Source organism: Sciurus carolinensis, chromosome 1, assembly GCF_902686445.1.
Source record: "Sciurus carolinensis chromosome 1, mSciCar1.2, whole genome shotgun sequence".
NCBI classification, from domain to species: domain Eukaryota; kingdom Metazoa; phylum Chordata; class Mammalia; order Rodentia; family Sciuridae; genus Sciurus; species Sciurus carolinensis.
Window position 1 is genome coordinate 94,283,463 of NC_062213.1, and position 20,931 is coordinate 94,304,393.

The window sequence follows — 20,931 nt, forward strand, 5'->3', positions numbered from 1 at the left end:
ATCCTTCCCATCCCTGCTGCCCCACCCCTCCTTCACTCCCCTCTGCATAATCCAAAGTTCCTTCATTCTTCTCTACCCACCCCTGACTATGGATCAGCATTTGCTTATCAAAGAAAACATTTGGCCTTTAGATTTTTGGGATTGGCTTATTTCATTTAGTATGATAGTGCTGGCGATATAGCACATCACGTAGAGTGCCTGAGTTGCATGCTGGAGGCCCGGGTTCGAGTCCCCAGCATTGTGGGATTGTGGAAATAACAAACAAATGAAATCATTTAGTATGATATTCTCTAGTTCCATCCATTTACCTGCAAATGCCATAATTTCATTCTTTTTTTTAAGGCTAAGTAATATTCCATTGTGTATATGTACCACATTTTCTTTATCCATTCATCTGTTGAAGGGCATCTAGGTGGGTTCCATAGTTTATCTGTTGTGAATTGAGCTGCTATAAACATTGATGTGACTGTGTCACTGTAGTATGTGAATTTTAAGTCCTTTGGGTATAAACTGACGAGTGGGATAACTGGGTCGTGGTTCCATTCCTAGTTTTCTTAGGAATCTCCATACTGCTTTCCAAAGTGGTTGCTCCAATCTGCAATCCCACCAACAATGTATGATCGTACCTTTTTCCCCACATCCTCACCAACACTTATTATTGCTTGTATTCTTGATGCCTTTCTGATTGGAGTAAGATGATACTTTAGAATAGTTTTGATTTGCAGTCCTCTAATTGCAATAAATGATGAACTTTTTTTGTATATTTGTTGATAGATTGTATTTCTTCTGTGAAGTGTTTGTATTCCTTCTTCTTTGAAGGGTCTGTTCAGTTTCTTGGCCCATTGATTGATTGGGTTATTTGTTTTTTTGGTGTTAAGTTTATTGAGTTCTTTATGCATCCTGGAGATTAGTGCTCTATCTGCACACTCTGTCTTCACGTTATTGTTTCCTTTGCTGAGCTTTTTAGTTTGAATCCATCCCATTTATTTATTTATTTTTCTTTGAAGCTTCATACCAGTTTGTGAGCATATTCTTTGACAGAAAAAAATCAACAAATAACATGGTGATAAAGATGTAAGATAAAATAGACCAATATCAAGAAAAATGGCATTCTGAGTTTTGATCTCAAGCAACAGCCCTTTCTCTGTGTTCTAGGAATGAGAGAGAATGACATGGTTCAAATCCAAGTGAATTCTTTCCTTTTAGCTAAACTGTTCATGATTGAATGGTCCTTTAATATATCAAGAAAATAGTCCTTTCTTTCCCTGATCTTTTTTTTTTTTTTTTTTAAGAATTTAACTTTTATCTAATTTATTTGTTTTTATGTGGTGCTGAGGATCAAACCCAGGGCCTCATCCTTGTAGGCAAGTGCTCTACCACTAATCTATAATCCCTGCCACAATAACTTGATTTTATTCATTTATTTTTATTTTTTGTATTTTTATTTTTACAGGTTGCATTTTGATTCATTGTACACAAATGGAATACAACTTTTCATTTCTATGGTTGTACACAATGTAGATTCACACCATTTATGTAATCATACATGTACCATTTGTTTATTCTTAATTTACTTCTAAGCCAACATGATGAAGATTTGGGCCTAGTTTTTCTTCTGTTAGGTGCGGGGTCTCTGTTCTAGTGCCTGAGTCTTTGATCTACTTTGAGTTGATTTTCGTGCAGGGTGAGAGATAGAGATTTAATTTCATTTTGTTACATATGGAGTTCCAGTTTTCCCAGAGAGACAGAGGTGAGAGGAAAAAAAATGTACAGATTTTTAAAAAAGTAAAAATATAAGAATACACAACAAAACCATCATATACTATTCAGCCATCCCATTCCTCAATAAATTAATGCATGAAAAATATTTGGATTCAAAGATGGTAGAGGTGTGAGAGAGAGGGCGAAAAAAAGAAGAAAAAAAAAAAAGGAAGAGAGTCTCAATGGAAAATTGAGTGATTGCTTCCGTTGGCTTTCAAAAATTTTCTTAGCTTCCCTTCTCCATTGATGGATGGGGTTTTCTGAAGTTTGATGTTAGCTCCAGTCCAGTGGGTGCCTGGAACTGTTGGGTACATAAACTGATAGCACGATGTCTTTACACCCTCTTAATCAAGGGCACCCCTTATATCTGGCCCCTTCTGTCCCTGCATACTTCAGACTCTCTGAGCTGGAGAAAGCCCAGTTTTCTCCAGTTTCTTCAACCTCTGCTCCCCTCGGGGAACTGCCCCTAGTCTTCAGCTTTCCCTGGATTCGCCAGACCCAGACTGACCCAAGCAAACCCACCTGCAGTCTGATGGACCTGGACTTCACATTCCCCAGGCCCTGTCTTGCTGCAGTCCTAAGATCTCAATGCCCTTTCAACTTGCAGAGAGACCACCAGGGACGTGCTCACACAAAAGAGCGACCCTACAAAGAGGCAGCCAGATGGCAGCCACTCCCACACCAAGCAGAAGGACCTCAGGTGCAACCTGCAGGTACCCCAATATATCTCCAGGCCCTGGCTTGAGTCTGTAGACTGAGGTGGCCACACCCCGAGATGGCAACAGCCAGGGTAGCAAACTGCAGTTCTTGGCTGTTCTCCCAAGATGGTGGCAGCCACAGTAACCAAACCTGCCAGTACTGTGACAGTGGACTTCCAGGCAACAGAGGGCAGCTGGTGATCTGCAGGTGGTCTGCAGGTTAGCAGTGGACAGTCGGCGGGTGGATGTTGGGCAGACGTCTGGCTGATGTCCGGCCGTGGACGATGGGTAGGTGGAATGTAGGTGATGGTCAGGCAAGAGGTGGGCAAATGAACAAATGGTGGATGATAGGTGGTGGTCAGTGAGCTATCTGCACTCAGAAGGCAGGTGATATGTTTGTGGGGTAAACAGCAGGGGATCCATGGGCATCCATTGATGCCCTCGCAGACGAAACCCAAGTTACCGAGCCACGAGGAATAGCACCCTCCCTCTAGTCTGCCATCTTGTATCTTCCCAAAACTGATTTACTTTCAATCAGTAATTTCTCTTTTTTTTCAATTAAGCAGTTTTTGGGGGGTATCTTTTTAAAGTCATTTTTAACACTTGGTGCATTATATTTGTATATAATAGTGTGTTTCATTGTTAAATATTTGTATATGCCTATAACATGATTTGGTCACTTTCATTCCCCATATCTTCACTTCGCTTTTCTTCCCCTCCCCTTCTCCCTCTCTCTAGTCCCCTTCCTCTACTCTATTGGTTTCCTATTTTGAGAATCTTTAGAATATTCGGGATCCTCTTCTGAAACATAAATACACACATAATTTTGTATATGATTTCATGATGACTCACTGGTTTACTTCAAGAACATTGTGTTAGTTAGGGGTCTTTATGATTCAGGTGAAAGAATTCTACCTCTATCTTTCTGAGATCAAATAAGACCAAACTTAGGGAAAGGCAGGAAAACCTGCAGTGGAACTGAGGCACTATTAGGATTCTCTTTCTCCTTTTTTTTTTTTTTCCCCTTGGTCTTAGGGACTGAACTCAGGGGCATTTGACCATTGAGCCACATCCCCAACCCTATTTTGTATTTTATTTAGAAAAAGGGTCTCACTAAGTTGCTTTGCACCTCACTTTTGCTGAGGCTGGCTGTGAACTGGTGATCCTCCTGCCTCAGCCTCCTGAGCTGTTGGGATTACAGGCATGCACTACCATGCCTGACTTTCCCTATTTTATTTATTTTTATCACTTAGCTCAATTCTCAAACTTTTTTTTTATATTTTCAGTAGTTACTTCTTACTTTGTCAGCACATTAGGACTCTCTCCTGTAAGTGCCAGTTACAAAAATCTAGGGAGCAACTCAGAATGTCTTGTTTTGATCACATGCCCAACCTGTTGGTGTTGTGTGGCACCCATACAGAAAATGTTTTGGCATGGAGTCCTGTGATTGGCAGAACCTCATAGAGCAATGTGGTTGGAGTATGCCATTACCCAAAAGAAGAGTGTTACCAGAAGTGTGGAAGGAATATTGATGATATAAAAGTTTGGATGGAAATAGACTGTGTAAATGGGTAGATAGGTGAGGCTAGGAATGTCAGGGTAAGTGAGTTATTCATTTATCCTCTTAGTGCTTGAGTGTACCTTCTTTTTTTAAATACTTTTTTTAGTTTTAGATTGACATTATATTAATCAAGGTTCTCTAGAGGAACAGAATCAATAGGAAGTATGATTATAAAAGGGATTTATTAAACTGGCTTACAAGACCAGAAGCTGGATAGTCCACAATGACTGTCTACAGGCTGGAGAACTGGAAGAACCAGCAGCTGTGCAGTCCAAGAGACAGAAGCCCCAGAACAAAAGGGAACAACAGTGCTACCCTAGTCCAAGGCCAAGTCTTCTGGAAACTGCCTGGAGAATCATTGGCAAAGTCCGCTTTGGAAGAGTGAAGAAGCGAGCGTCCGATATCCTCAGATGATCAAAGTAGCAATCAAGATCCTGTTCAAGAAGAATCGAGCCTTCATCCACATCTGCTTGTTATGGTGTTGAAAATACTACGATTTTAGTCAGTAAAATGAATCGGACATACTTTCCTATGTTTTTATATGAATACATGACCAGTGTGATTCCACATCATGTACAACCACAAGAATAGGAAGTTATAATCCGAATATGTATAATATATTAAAGTACAGGACAGGGGCTACAGCTCATTGGCAGAGCACTTGCCTAGCACATGTGAGGCACTGGGTTCTATCCTTAGCACTGCATAAAATAAACAAAATAAAGGTATTCTGTCCAAATACAAATACAAAAAATTTTAAAAATTTTTAAATGAAAAAACACATTCTACTGTCATGTATAACTAAAAAGAATAAAAAAAAGAAATTACTAAGATTTTATTGGTAATATCAGTTCAGAATTTGGGAATAAGTGTCTAAAACATTTTTCTCTCTAGACGAAGCAGATGATGATGATGATCCAGAATATAATTTTCTAGAAGATCTTGATGAACCAGATACAGAGGATTTCCGTACTGACCGGGCAGTGAGAATCACCAGTGAGTCTGTTTATCAAATTCTGGTTTTATATGTTCTACATCTACCTTTGTTTACTTTGTAGATTTTTGGTGGTGAAATTTGCAGACTGTCCAGATTAAGACTTTCAAGTTTCCTTTACTTGTTTATTTCTATAATTCTTTAATTTTAGGTATATGTTCAGAATGCTATCATTTATTTTTACATCCCATAATGATGTATTGAGTTCTTCATAATTGGCAAAGATTGTATTTGGAATACCAAGAAAAATTTGAATACAGTCTCTGCCTTGTGAGAGATTAGTTGAGGGATACAAGCAGCAAGAATTTTAGTACAATGTGATAGGTGCTAAACAGGTTGAGTGTAAGTTGTGCTAGTCACCTAAAAGAGAATGTCATCTCCTAGAGTATGGTTATGGTATGGAATAGGGTAGGAAGCTTAGGAAAGGAGGTATGAGAGATTTTTGATGTTGGGAACAGAGAGGGATATTGCAATGGCAAGAGCGTCTGCAAACTACAAAATTATAAAACATCAAAAAATGTGTTTAGAAAATACATAGTTTGATGGAGTTGTAGTGTTCAAATCATACAGAACTTTTAAGTAGAAAATCAATAGGAACTGGACTGAGGATATAACTCAGTTGGTAGAGTGCTTACCTTGCATTACACAAGACCCTGGGTTCAATCCCCAGCACCCGCCCCACCCCCCAAATCAATAGGAGCTGATTTGGATTTTAGAAAGATCAAACTGGTATTTGATTTAATTCCAGTTTAATGTATTTGATAGGTAAAATCAGTATATTAAACTGGGCTGAGGACACAGGCCCAGATAAACACCATAGCAGATCACTTCTGCCACAACCTGCTACAGGACTGTAGTATGGGAAACAATCTTGATAATTTGACTTCAGTAATTTGTTTTAAAAAGTATATCATTGGATAGTGTTCCAGTCGTGGAAAATTTATATTTCAGAAATTGATTTTTACTTGGAAGGCCAAGGTGGAAGGATCACTTGAACTCAGGAGTTGACAATGTAGTGAGACTCTGTATAAAAAAAAAAATAATAATAATTGATTTTTACTAAGGGTCTACATGTCTCTGTGCTGGAGTCATACATACAATGTGGAGAAAGCATGGTGTTGGCTCCTGACCAAGAGAGAGTTTTATAGGCCTCCAAAATTTTACTATGTATCCAAATAATGCAGTTTATTTCCTACAGTACTTTAGCATTTAACTTTGTTTTGTTACTTTTGAGATTAGAATACCATCTCCTTCATGAAGATCTTCTGTTTATTTTGATAAATTGTCCAACTTACCTAACCTAGCAATTAAGGTTAAAGGGACTTAGTGGCACATGATTGTATTCCCAGCAACTCGGGAGCCTGAGGCAGAATTGCAAGTTTGAGTCTGGCCAATTTAGTGAGACCGTGTCTCAAAATAAAAAGGACTGGGGATGTAACTCAGTGGTAAAGTGCTTGCTTAGCATGTGGGGAGGTTCTGGATTCATCTCTTATACTGCCAAAAAAAAAAAAAAAAAAAAAAAAAGTTAGAGGAAGCATTTGAAAAGAAAGCACCAGAAGTCAAAGAGGATTTATAGAATGAAAAAGCTGGAGAATTTAGATTTGAGAAAACATTGAAGGAGGGACTAGGAAAGTATAAGAAAATACAGTGTCATGAAGACAAGGGAAGACTCTTAAGAAGGAGGGGCTCGTCTATAATGTCATTTGTGTGTAAGGAAACATTTTCCAAGCTATCTTATTTCTGTTCATCTCTCAGCCCAGAACATTCTTGTTTCTCCTTTTTGTTTGTCTACTGTTACTTCTGTTTACATATCATTTCTTAGGGACCCTCTCTCCAATTAGAATTGATCTTCTTGCTTTGCACTCCCATACCATTTTTTTATGTCCTTTGTATACTCATTGCTCTGATAATTACTTATTTAGAATCTGTCTTTTTTTCCCCCTAGACTATGAGCTTCTTAAGGCTCATAGTGTTACTTATTGCTATAGAATCAATGTTTAACACAGTGCTGGCAATATTTGCCAATCGAGTACTTTTTTGAGATGCTTGAATGAAGAGCCATCTTTCTAATAAGAGTTCTGTGAACACAGGGATAGAATTTAAATTTTATTCCTACTCTTTGTTTTATGTGTGATACTATCATGTTCAATTATAATCCCTTTAAGAGCATTTATCCTTGTCTGGATGACTAAAATAAAAAAAAAAATAATAGGAAAGCATAAAATCATAGAGTTTAAAAAAGCTCCAGGGGGCCATGTTTTTTTTCCCACTTGAGATTTTGTTTATAATTTCTTTGATATTACTTTTAGTTTTCTGGATACCTTCAGTGAGAGGGAACACATTAGTTCTGCAAATAGAGTGTGCTCTAGTCTGAATAACTGCTCCAATTAACATTTTCCATATCAAACCCAAATCTGCCTTCAATATTCTTCCTGTTTCTTCTTTGTTGCAACAAAAAGTAATTTACTCCAATATGTGCATATTAAAAGATGTTTCTTTAGCTACTTGGGAGGCTGAGGCAGGAGGATTGCAAGCCCTGACAACTTTGCAAGGTTTCATCTCAAAAGTTTAAAAAAAAAAAAAAAGGGCTGTGGGTGTAGCTCAGTGGTAGAACACATGTGTAACATGTGCAAGATCCTGGATTCAATCTCCAAAACCATACCTCACAGAAAGACATTTCTTTTCCTAAGTGTTTTCTTTCCTATGTAAAACATGCCAAGTTTCTATAGTCCTCCAAAGGCTATAGTGTCCAGACCTCTCACCATCCATATTGCTTTCTTTGGATTCCAACCTTTACTTTTCTTTAAACTTGTCCATTACATTTTATTATGAATTGATTGATTGATTGATTGATTGATTGATTGATTGATTGTACTATACTGTACTGGGGATTGAATCCAGGGTTGCTTAGCCACTGGATCCCCAGCCCTTTTTATATTTTATTTTGAGACAGGATCTTCTGAGTTGGTTTTGGCCTCGATAAGTTGCTGAGACCGACTTTGAACTTGGGCTCCTCCTGCCTCAACCTCCCGAGCTCCTGGGATTACAGGCATGCATCTCCATGCCTGGCTGAAATTTTTTAAACATGCAGAAAAGTTAGAAGAACTGTATTGTGAGCATGTTTTAATGTAAATGTTTTAGCATAGCTCTAAAGGATGAATAAGTGGGAAACTTTTAATGTGTGTTTGCTTTATCATGCAGCTCTTCATTTCCCTCTGTCCATCTTTTTTAAAAATGCATTTTGGAGTGAGTTATACTTTGCTTTTTAAGCACTTCTCCAGCTGGGGTATGGTGGTGCTTGGTTGTAATCCTAGCAACCCAGAGGCTGAGACATGAGGATTACAAGTTCAAGACCAGCCTCAGCAATTTATTGAGACCCTGAGCAATTCAGTGAGACTCTGTCTCAAAATAAAAAAAATAAAAAGGACTGGAATGTGGCTTGATGGTAAAGTGCCCTGGGTTCAATCCCCACTACCAAATAAGAAAAAAGAAACTTCTTGCATATCATGAGCTAGTTTGTGATTTCTCATTTAGGTAAATTTACACATAATGTATTACACATATCTTAAGTATGCCACTTAATGAATTTTGACATACATTTACTTGTGTAACTCAAATTCCTATCAGGACATAGAATCATCACTGTAGAAAGTTCCCTCATGGCCCTTACAAGTCAATCATCATACCCCCTGCCTCTCTTTCTGACTTTTTTTTAAATCACAAATTAGAATTGCCTATCAGAACTTCATATAAATGAAATCACATTATATGTGCTCTGTGTGTGAGGCTTCTTTCACTGAGCATATTTTTAAGATTCTTTCTTTTTGTAGATATCATTAGTTTGTTCCCTTTTACTGCTGAACAGAATTTCATGTATAAATATACAATGATTTACCTATTTTTGTGTTGATAGACATGTGGGTCTTTTCAATTTTGGACTTTCATTAATCTATCTGCTCTGAACTTTCGTGTGTTGGCCTTCATGCACATATGTTTAATTTCTCCTGGGTCAACTATCTAGGTTAGGTATCAGTGGATCTTTGGTAGTTATATACTTAGTTTTATAAGAAATTTCCAGATCATTTTCCAAAGCAGTTTTCCCTTTTCCATTAGAGTTCTAGTTGTTCCACATCCTCACCAAGGTTTTTTTTTTTTTTTAGTTTTTGTTATTTACTATTATTTAAAATTTTTTTCACAAACATTTGGATTTTAACTTTTTCTTCTTTTCTGATGCTGGGAATTGAACCTAGGACCTCACACATGCTAGGCAAGAGCTATACCACAGAACTATATCCCTAGCAGTTTTAAACTTTTTTTTTTTTTTTTTTTCGTACCAAGGATTGAACTCAGGGGCATTCAACCACTGAGCCACATCCCCAGCCCTATTTTATATTTTATTTAAAAACAGGGTCTCATTGACATGCTTAAAATTAGCACCTAACTTTGCTGAGGCTGGCTTTGAACTCATGATCCTCCTGTCTCAGCCTCAAGCCTCTGGGATAATCTTTTTTATGCTCTCTGAAGAAGGACTTTTATTGAATTGATCAGAGTCCTCTAGATATGGTTCAAGGTTCTGCTGTAGTTAGTGATATCCTTGCTCTCTTGAATATGAACACCATTTTGGTACAGCTGTATCATACTGACCTTGAAGTAAACCAAAACTTTTAGGTCTTTTTCAGACTAATTTTTCTTTGTTTGTTTTTAATTTTTTTTTTTTTTTTTTTAGGTTGTAGGTGAACACAATACCTTTATTTTATTTTTATGTGGTCCTGAGGATCAAACCCAGGGCTTACGCATGCTAGGCAAGCACTCTGCCACTGAACCACAACCCCAGCCCTGTTTGTTTTTTAAATGTTTTTAGTCGTAGATGGACCCTTTATTTTATTTATTTATTTTTATATGGTGCTGAGGATTGAACCCAGTGCCTTACACATGCTAGGTGAGTGCTTTACCACTGAGTTACCATCCCAGCACCAGACTAATTGTTTTTAAACTGTGTCAAGTTTTTATATACTTAAGAAACTGACTTTTTAAAATCTTTCTATTTAAGTGATTTGAGAATATAGATTTTTGAACCTATGATTAGTTGGATTGGCATTCTTTTCTAACTTCCTGTCATCTACAGGTTTAGTAAGTGTTTTCTCAGTCTTCTAAATCATTGATCTAGTTGCTTAATGGCTTAGGTTCAAATATGCATCCTATGACACACTGTTGGAGACTTATGTCTCTCTTTTTGTTTTTCTGGCAGTACTGTGAATTGAACCTAGGAACACTGCCACTCTGCTATTTTCCCAGTCATGTTTATCTATCTATCTATCTATCTATCTATCTATTTTGTGTAGTTGTAGATGGAGAGCATGCGCATGCATTTTGTTTATTTTTATGTGGTGCTAAGGATCAAACCTAGTGCCTTCCATATGCTAGGCAAGCACTCTGCTACTGAGCTATAGCCCCAAACTTTATTAATTTTTAATTTTGAGTCAGGGTCTTACCAAGTTGCCCAGGCTGACCTCAAACTTGTGATCTTCCTGCCTCAGTCTTCCCAGTATCCTGGATTATAGGTATTCTGGGATTATATGTGTGTACCACCATGCCCTGTAAGACTTGCTTCTTGATTCTAGTCAGTGCTGTGTATGTTTAAACAGGCTAATCAACTATGAATGTATCTAATTGTAAAATCATCCAGGTCAGATTTTTCTGATGTCTTCTCACTAAAATTCAAGCTTCATGAAAGGAGAACTTTCTCTGTCATTCTTTTCTGTATCCCAAGCACCTTAAATTGTCATTGAGGAGTAGTTGTTGTTCCCTAAGTGTTTTTGAATTGAATGAATGAAAGATAGAGATGAGGATTTTGTCAGAGGCCTTGTTGGGAAATAGCATCCATTGTCTCCATAGTTTCCCTTATTGCAAAATGAAAATAATTTCTGCCAACAACATACTTTTTGGCTTTTTCACAGAAAAGGAAGTGAATGAACTGATGGAAGAACTGTTTGAAACTGTGAGTAATGATCCTGAGTGAGAACATGGGATGGCAAAAGTAGATTCTCGGGAGTGTAGGACATGGGATTGGTTGGCAGTGCCCTGTCTCAGAGACTCAGCTATTGAAGGGGAAGGAATTGCTGGTGTGTGTGTGCATGCATGCATGTGTAGATAAGGAGGTCGGGGCAGCTGAGTTAAGAGTCCCAGCTCTTTGAACTCTTTTCTTTTCCCCCACACCTATCTAGTGGTAATGGGTGTTTTTATATATATATAATGTTGTTGATTTCTAAATCTTTTTAAATTTTAGGGTTGGGGGATAGTGGGACTGGTAGGGATGGGAAAAGGAGGAGAGTAGTAACAGAAGAAGGAGGAGGACATGGAGATGAAGAGGATTAACAAGGAGTTAAAGAACAGTGTGGAGGAGATGATGGAGTTAGTTCTTGATAATTGTGTGTCAGTGGGGAAATTAAAGACTTGAATGACACTTTTAGAGAACTAGATTTTCTGATTGTGGCCAACTTATCAGTTTTACCTAAATTTTAAAGTTGGAACTTAGTGAAAATTTAATTTCTGGAGACTTGAACGTTCTGACAGAAAAATGTCCAAATCTTATCTACCTCAGATTGAGTGGAAACAAAATCAAAATCTCAGTATAGTAGAAAGTCTGTAAAACATTAAAAATTTGAAATATCTTGACTTGTTTAACCCTGAGATCACAAACCTGGAAGATGATAGAGAACTTGAACTCCTGCAATAAGTTATATGCTTAGATGGATTTGATCAGGAAGGTAACGAAATACCAGACATAGGAGAGGAAGATGAATAAGATGGAGATGAAAAAGATAAAGCTAATTCACCTGAAGGGTATGAAAAAGAAGAGGAAGAAGATGAGAAGAAGGATGAAGATATAGCAGGCCCAGAATTGGGAGAGGGAGAAGAAGAAGTGGACCTTTCATATTTAATGAAGGAATTCAGGATGAAGATGATGATGACTATTTTGAAGAAGGGGAAGAAGAGGAGGAAGGAGAAGATTTTCTGGGGGATAAGAGGAAATGATATATTAAAGATGATAGACAGGGGGCTAGGGTTGTGGCTTAGTGGTATAGAGTATTTGCCTAGCACATGTGAGGCACTGGGTTAAATCCTCAGCACCATATAAAAATAAACAAATGTATATGTCCATCTCCAACTTTAAAAAAAAAAAAAAAAAGGACTAGGGATATAGCTCAGTTGGTAGAGTACTTGTCTTACAAGCACAAGACCCTGGGTTCAATCCCCAGTACTGCAAAAACAAAAAACAAACAAACAAACAAAGATAATGGACAGGAAAAGATGACTGCATCATTCTAAGACCAAATTCCCTAACGTTCCTGGGCGAGCAACACAGTGGTTACATCTTTTTTTTTTTTTTTTTTTTCATGTACGATAGCTATCCCTACAGAAGATAATGTGTAACTTATTATAGAAAAGGTGTGATTTTACAATTTTTGCCTTATCATTCCAATTAAGATTTACTAGTCTATTGTCGATATTGTATGTAGAGAAAAATTTTCATCAGTCCTTCCCTCATTAAGAAATTCTCTAGGGCTGGGGTTGTAGCTCTGTGGTAAAGCACTTGCCTTTAGCATGTGTGAGGCACTGGGTTCGATTCTTGGCACTGCATATAAATAAATAAATAAGTAAATCAACATCTAAAAATTTTTTTTAAAAAGTTCTCTAGTGGGGATTCAAGATGGTGGATTAGAGGAAGGCTGCATTCCTAGTTGCTCCACCAGGATTCAAGCAGCAGGAGTACTGCTTTTTAGTAAGGTTGATGAAAGCATGATTTCACTAAAATTCAATATTGGACAGTCAGAGCATCCTAGAGACACAGAAATTTGAGTACATTGAACAAAGAAGAAAAGAGTAAATTAGAGCTGAACCACTTGTGGCAAGTGCCAGGAGTAGTGGCACCAGCCCTGGTTCACAGACAGGAGGGATAACACAGGGAGAAACACAGTGGACAACTCTGGCATGAAAAAAACCTGTGGATCAGAAAAGAAACCTAAACTTAGCTGTTTCAGAGGTTGCACTGTGAACTGGTGTTTGAAAGGTGCTCTCTATTTCCTAACTGACTTCGGACAGCTGAGGTGGCAACCTTTTGAGATGGCTATGCTGCAGCGCAGGAGCTGGGAGATCATAGCAAACTTTGCCATACTGTCTGGGCAAGCACCTACCAAGCAGCCTAGCGTGTACCTTGCAGAACATGAATGAAACAGGCACAGAGAAGATTGTGCCCAGGGGAATTCAGGTCAGAAAAAACAAAGGGGATCCCAATTGTCTTTGCTTTTAAGTCTGGTGGCACACATGACTAGCTGAAGCCATTAGGGAGTCTGAACAGGTGGGGGTAAATATGCTCAAGGACTAAGCCTGATAAGTCTGTGTTTATGTATAGCAGTGTGTGGAGAGTTGGCTCCCCTATCCCACAAGTAGAATATTCAGGAGGCTTCTGAAATTCAGACTGCTGATGAAAGCAGCTACTGAGACCCAGGGGAGTGTTGATCTAATCTCTCCAGAGAAGGTACCACCCACCAAAGATTCTTAGACCTGATTAGATCTAGGCCCTAGCAGCTGGAACTCCCCCCATAGAACTCTGCACTGGCCCACCCTTGGAGTGCATCAATCTAGTCTGTGCAGACAAAACTCCAACTGACAGTACTTCCATTCCCATTCTTTCCTACCTGATACTGCTATGAAGGGAAGCTGGAAACTGTTTCAACCAGCTGCAGTGTTAGGGACTCTAGCTGGCAGCTTGGTGAACAATGCAAAAAGAGGAAAGGGTTAACAACCCCCAGCCCTTGCTCTGACTTTCAAGGTACATAGCCCAAGAAGAAATGGAAGGAAAAAAGGAACCATTCATTCTCCCAGACTGTGATTTGTTTTTTGTTGTTGTTTTGTTTTTGTTTTTTGTACGTGGGATTGAACTCGGGGGCACGTGCCCAGCGCTATTTTGTATTTTATTTAGAGACAGGTTCTCACTGAGTTGCCTACCATATCGCTTTGCTGATACTGGCTTTGAACTCCTGATCCTCCTGCTTTAGCCTCCCGAGCTGCTAGGATTACAGGTGTGCACTACTGGGCCTGCCTTGTCGACTGTTTTGACCGCCTTGGTGGATGATTTCTTCATTTTTTATTTTTTATTTTTAATAACAGGAGACTTTATTATTTTTCAAAAAAATTTTTAAAAAATTTTTCAAACATGCATACAGAGTAATAATGTCTGTCTCAATATAGTGTCCTTCCCATCTCTACCTGCCCCATCCCTCCGTTTACTCCCCTGTGTACAATTTCATTTTTTATTAAGAAACTTTTTTTTTTCTGGTGTTATTGCTGTGCTGATTGGTTCTTGGACATATATACACGTACATATTTCTTTTTTTCTAATTTTTAGCATTTTAAAAAAATATTTTTAGTCATAGATGGACACGATAACTTTATTTTGTTTATTATATGTGGTGCTGAGGATTAAATCTAGTGCCTCACACATGCTAGACAAGTGCTCTACCACTGAGCCACATCCCCAGCCCAATGTTTAGCATTTAAAATAGTGTAGTTTGCAGTTATTTTCTTTGCCTTTTTTGGTGGGAGGTGGGGAGGTTACTGATAATTTAACCCAGGGGTGCTTAACCACTTAGCCACAGCCTTTAGCCCTTTTTTCTTTTTATTTCTTTTTAAACATTTTTAGTTGTAGATGGACACAATACCTTTATTTCATTTATTTATTTATTTTTAGGTGGTGCTAAGGATCAAACTCAGTGCCTCACGTGTGCTAGTCTACTACTGAACCACAACCCCAGCCCCTCCTTGTTATTTTGAGACAGGGTCTCACTAAGTTGCTGAGGCTGTCTTTGAATTTTCAATCCTCCTGCCTCAGCCTTCTGACTCACCGTGATTACAGGCATGCCTCTCTGTGCCCAGCCTTACCTTATTTCTTGAGGGTTAGGGTTTTGGGATCGTTTGGCTTTGTTTTCATTTGTTTGTTTCTCTTTTTCTATAAGCCTGCAAGCCAGGTGTACAGCTCGGGAGGCTGAGACAGGAGGATTGAGAGTTCAAAGCCAAACATCAGCAAAAGTCAGGTGGTAAGCAACTCAGGAAGACCCTGTCTCTAAATAAAATACAAAATAGGACTGGGGATGTGGCTCAGTGGTTGAGTACCCCTGAGTTCAATCCCCGGTACAAAAAAAAAAAAAATCTAAAAGACTGGAGAGCTTGGAATGAGGTGTTACAAGTTTTGAGGAAAAAAAATAACTGTCAATGAAGTTTGCTCTGTCCAGCAAAGCTATCCTTCAAAATTAAAAAGAGCCCACCATGGTGGTATATGCTTGTAATCCCAGCCACTAGGGAGGCTGAGTTCAAGATGAACCTCATCAACTTAATGAAGCCCTAAGCACTGTAGGAAGACCCTGTCTTAAAATAAAAGAAAAATACAAGAGATTTGGGATTTGTCTCAGTTGTTAAGTGTCTCTGAACTCAGTTGTTAAGTGTCCCAGTACCAAAATAAATAAATAAATATGTAGAAATAAATAAAAAATAAATGAAAGTCTTCCAAGATAAGCAGAAACTACTCAGTCAGCACTACAGAACTTAAGAAATACTTCATGCAGAAGATACAAAAAATAAACTACAGAGCTCACAAAAAGAAGAAATCCCATCTGAAGAGTAACTAAAAAATAAGAAACAAGACCTTATTAAACATTATCAATAAATCAAAGAGTCGGAATTAATAAACTTCTCTCTAAAATAACATTGAATGTAAATGGTTTCAACTCTCCAATTAAAAAGCATAGGCTGACTGGGCATGGTGGCACACACCTGTAATCCCAGAGGCTCAGGAGACTGAGGCAGGAGGATCATGATTTCAAAGCCAGCCTCATCAATGGAGAGACACTAAGCCACTCAGTGAGACCCTGTCTCTAAATAAAATACAAAATAGGACTGGGGATGTGACTCAGTTCAGTGGTCAAGTGCCCCTGAGTTCAGTCCCTGGTACAAAATTTTTAAAAAGGCATAGTCTGGATTAAAAAATAAGACCCCAGATAGGTATAGTGGCACACACCTGTAATCTCAGTGGCTCAAGAGGCTGAGGCAGGAGGATCATGAGTTCAAAGCCAGCCTCAGCAACTGAGCAAGGCCCTAAGCAACCCAGCGAGACTTTGTCCCTAAATATAATATAAAAAAGGACTGGGGATGTGGCTCAGTGGTTATTGCCCCTGGGTTCAATCCTCAGCACCAAAAAAAAAAAAACCCAACTATATGTTGTTTGCAAGAGACTCACAGACCAAAACAGCCACAGGCTGAAAGTGAAAGGATGGAAATTGATATATCATATGAATGGAGCCCCAGCGTAAGCAGGAATAGCTATTCATATCTGACAAGGCGAACTTCAAATCAGAATTAATCAAAAGAGGCAAGGAAGGTCACTTCATACTGGCAAAAGGAATAATACAACATGATATAACAATAATAATAATGAATATTTGTGTCCCAAATGTGGGAGCAACCAATTGTGTAAAAGAGACACTACTCAAATTGAAGTGTCAGACCCAGTACATTAATACTGGGTGATTTCAATACTGGGTTACACCTTTCTCATCTTTAGACAAGTCTTCCAGACATAAATTCAGTAAAGACTCTTTGAACCTGAAAAAAAGTGTTAATCAAATGGACTTAACAAGATATCTGTAATATGTTTCATCCAACAATGACTGAATACTCTTCTTAGCCACCTTCTTGAAAATATACCATATTCTGGACCATAAAGCAACTCTTTGCAAACACAAAAAAATGACATAAATTTTTGTATCTTATCAGATCATAGTGGAATGAAATTAGAAATCAACATGGCAAAACACTACAGAAACTATACAAAGACACAGATATTGAACAGTATACTTTTAAATGATGAATGGGTAATAGAAGAAATTAGGGAAGAAATTTCAAAAAATTCTTAGATTCAAGTGAAAATAGTGATACAACATACAATAATTTCTGGGACACTATGAAGGCAGTTCCAAGAGGAAACTTTATAGCTATGAGTGTCTACATAAGAAAATCAGAACAATCCCAAGTGAACAAGTGATTCATCTCAAGGTCCTTGGGGGAAAAATATTTCAAAACAGTAGAAAGAAGGAAATAATTACGATCAGAGCTGAAATAAATGAAATTGAAAATAAAAATACAAAGTATCAATGAAACAGAGTGGTTATTTGAAAAGATAGCCATGACTGATAATCCCTTAGCCATATTGACCAGAAGAATAAGAGAGAAGATCTGCTGGTTTCAGTGGTGCATGCCTTGTAATCCCATTGGATCCAGAGAGTGAGACAGGAGAATCACAAGGAAGGCCAACCTCAGCAACTTAGTGAGGCCCTAAGAAGCCTTAGTGAGACCCGTGTAAAAAATAAAATAAAATAAAAAGGGCTGGGAATTGGTTCAGTGATAAAGCACCCACGGGTTTAATCCCTAGTTTTTTAAAGAGGGAGAGGGAGGGAAGGAGAGAGAGGAGGAGGAGCAGGACCTAAATTAATAAAATTAGAGATGGAAAAGGAGAAATCACCACAGAAATCACAAATTATTAGGCACTATTTTGAAGCTTATGCTCCAACATATTGGAAAACCTAGAAGAAATGGATACATTTCTAGACATATACAATTTGCCAAAATTGAATCTAGAAGGTAGAAAGCATAGGAAGACCAGTAACTTAATGAGTTAGAAGCAGTAATAAAAAGACTTCGAACAAAGAAAAACCCAAGACCAGATGGATTCTCAGTTGAATTTTACCAAACTTTTAAAGAAGAACTAATGCTAATACTCTTCAAATTATTCCTTGAAATAGAAAGGAACAGAACACCGCCAAATTCATTCTATGAAGTGAGTATCACACTCATACCAAAACCAGATAAGGATACATCAAGGAAAGAAAACTACAGAATAATATCTAGGATCAACTTAGATGCAAAAATTTTTAATATTAACAAATTGTGTTCAACAACATATCAAAAAAATAGTACATCATGATCAAGTAGGTTTTATGCAAGATTGGTTTAGCATATTCAAATCAGTAAATGTAATTCACCACATAGAGGAAAAATCACTTAGACATCTCCATATTTGTAGAGAAGTCCTTTGACAAAACTCAGTACCTGTTCACGATTAAAAACCAAAAAAAAAAAAAACCTGAAAAATCTAGGGATAGAAGGAACCTACCTCCACCTCATAAAAGCCATTATGAAAAACCCAAAGCCAACCTCATAGTATATGGAGAAAACAAAGCATTTCCTTTAAAATCTGAAACAAAACAAGGATTTCAAGATCCAAGATGGCGGACGAGAGGGAGTCTGCGTTCCTTGTCGCTCCGTAACTCCGGTTTCAAGCAGAGGATATCCGTTTCTTGGTGAGGCAGTTTTTGCTGCTTATTGATCCCCTGCTGTTTACCCCATTTGTCGGCTGTGATCACCTGCAGTCTGCCAGCATATCAACGTGTTTTTTGAGTGCAGATTGCTCACTGTCAGGCGCCTATCATCCGCCATTTGCCTGCCTCTCGCCTGTCCATCGCCTGCCTTACACCTATCCATCATCCAACGCTCAAGGTTCACCTCCCGATCATCTGACAACAGTCACAAACTGATCACCAACTGCCAGTGGAGCACCAGCTGCCTGCTGTTGTCTGGAAGTTCACTGTGACTGTACGTGCAGGTTTGATTACTCGTGGCTGCCACCATTTTGAGACAACAGCCAGGCCCCCTAGGACCCTTGGCCGGACTGAATGAGCCCCATCTCCAGGATCCCTCAGCCCAACCAATCACTCCCTGCCTCTGGGGCCCTCACATCGACTGAGTGCTCCCTGCTGCCAGGAACCCCAGACCAACTGACTGCACCCTATCACCGGGACCCCAGACCAACTGATTGCAACCGGCCTCTAGGATCCCACAACCATACCAAACACACTGGACCTCCAGGACCCCTGCCTGACCAACTGCATCCCACCTCAAGGACCTCCTGCTGACCATGGCCACACCCTGAGCTGCAGCTCCCCATTTGCCAACACATTTCGAAGCCAGAGCAGCCATCTTGGATAATCCTGGAAGTCCTAGCTCCGATATTTAGGTGAGGCAAAACCCATCCTGAGATGGTTTCAAGCTAGAGGCTTGAAGCTCATTGTCAGGTACCTCTCATGCATCAGGCTACTGAACTCTGGGAGGTTTCATTACTATATGACTGTTATACTGTAGATTTTCTTTTTTCTCCTTATTGAAAAATTTTAAGTTTTTATTTCTTTACTTTTCCTGCTCTCTTTTCCTTTTGTTTACCTATTCCCTTAGAGTCTCTTTCTCCCTTTTTTGCATGCTAACATCCAATTTCTTTTGATTACACTCTCACCCTTTCTATTATCTAGAACTTCTGTATATTCTTTTCTTTCTTTTTTTTTTGGGGGGGGGGGTGCTGGGGATTGAACCCAGGGCCTTGTGCTTACAAGGCAAGCAGTCTACCAACTGAGCTATCTCCCCAGCCCCTGTATATTCTTTTCTTATCCCATTAACAGCCACATTCTACATCCCTCTACATCCTCTTTGTCCTCCACTTGAAACTGCAGACCTTATTGCAAATCTGTTTGTTTTACTGAAGATAATATTTGAACTCATTCTGTTTATTATGACAATTTTGTTATTGTCCTCATAGGGGCTATTTGGTCTAGGATTGCATAGTGTCTGAATTGGGCACTGCTAATATTGATCTCCCCATAAAGAAAGGGTTTTGGAAACCTATAGGGTCATTATAAGCCTATAGGGGGAAATCTGCAATACCCCAGATCTGCATTGCTAGAGGGGAAGATACATGAACAACATGAAAAAACAAGGGAAGAAAATGATCCAAACAAATCTAGATTCTATATTAATAGAATCCAATGACAGTATGGTAGAAGAAATGTCAGAAAAGGAATTCAGATTATACATGATTAAGATGATTTGCGAAGCAAAGGATGAGATAAGAGAGCAAATGCAGGCAATGAATGATAATACCAATAAGCAGTTGTAAGAGCAACTGCAGGAAGCAAAAGATCATTTCAACAAAGAGATAAAGATTCTCAAAAAAAACCAAATGGAAATCCTTGAAATGAGGGAAACAATAAACCAAAGAAAAAACTCAGTGGAAAGCATCACCAAAAGACTAAACCACTTGGAAGACAGAATCTCAGACAATGAAGACAAAATATTTAATCTTGAAAATAAAGTTGCCCAAACAGAGAAGATGGTAAGAAATCATGAACAGAATCTCCAAGAACTATGGGACATCATGAAAAGACCAAATTTAAGAATTATGGGATTGAGGAAGGCACAGAGATACAAACCAAGGAATGAACAACCTATTCAATGAAATAATATCAGAAAATTTCCCAAACCTGAAGAATGAAATGGAAAATCCAATACAAGAGGCTTACAGAACACCAAATGCACAAAATCACAACAGATCCACACCAAGGCACATTATAATGAAAATGCCTAACATTCAAAATAAAGATAGGATTTTGAAGGCCGCGAGAGAAAAGCATCAGATTACATATAGGGGGAGACCCATACGGATAGCAGCCAACTTCTCAACCCAGACTCTAAAAGCTAGAAGGACCTGGAACAACGTATTTCAAGCTCTGAAAGAACATGGTTGCCAACTAAGAAACCTATACCTAGCAAAACTAACCTTCAGATTTGAAGATGAAATAAAATCCTTCCATGATAAACAAAAGTTAAAAGAATTTACAAATAGAAAGCCTGCACTACAGAACGTTCTCAACAAAATATTCCATGAGGAGGAAATGAAAAATAACAATGGAGGTCAGCAAAGGGAGGAACTACCTTAGAGAAAAACCACTCAAAGGAGAAACCAAGCCAACTTCAAAACC

General features: G+C 38.5%; 1 protein-coding gene and 1 pseudogene across 10 annotated transcripts in view; both read left to right on the forward strand.

Moving 5' to 3' along the window:
* Positions 1-20,931, forward strand: part of Gon4l (gon-4 like) — a 94,424-nt gene that overhangs the window by 38,049 nt on the left and 35,444 nt on the right. For 9 of the 10 annotated variants that reach the window (XR_007109943.1, XM_047562554.1, XM_047562548.1 and 6 more), the window contains 2 exons: positions 4,915-5,016; positions 10,972-11,012. Coding sequence is in view for 8 of the 10 variants with exons in the window: in XM_047562554.1 (XP_047418510.1) it covers positions 4,915-5,016; positions 10,972-11,012 (143 nt within the window). In the remaining 2 variants the exon portion in view is untranslated. The remainder of the gene's footprint in view (positions 1-4,914; positions 5,017-10,971; positions 11,013-20,931) is intronic. The other variant, XM_047562596.1, reaches the window with a different exon arrangement.
* Positions 11,370-12,158, forward strand: LOC124991834 (acidic leucine-rich nuclear phosphoprotein 32 family member E-like; annotated as a pseudogene).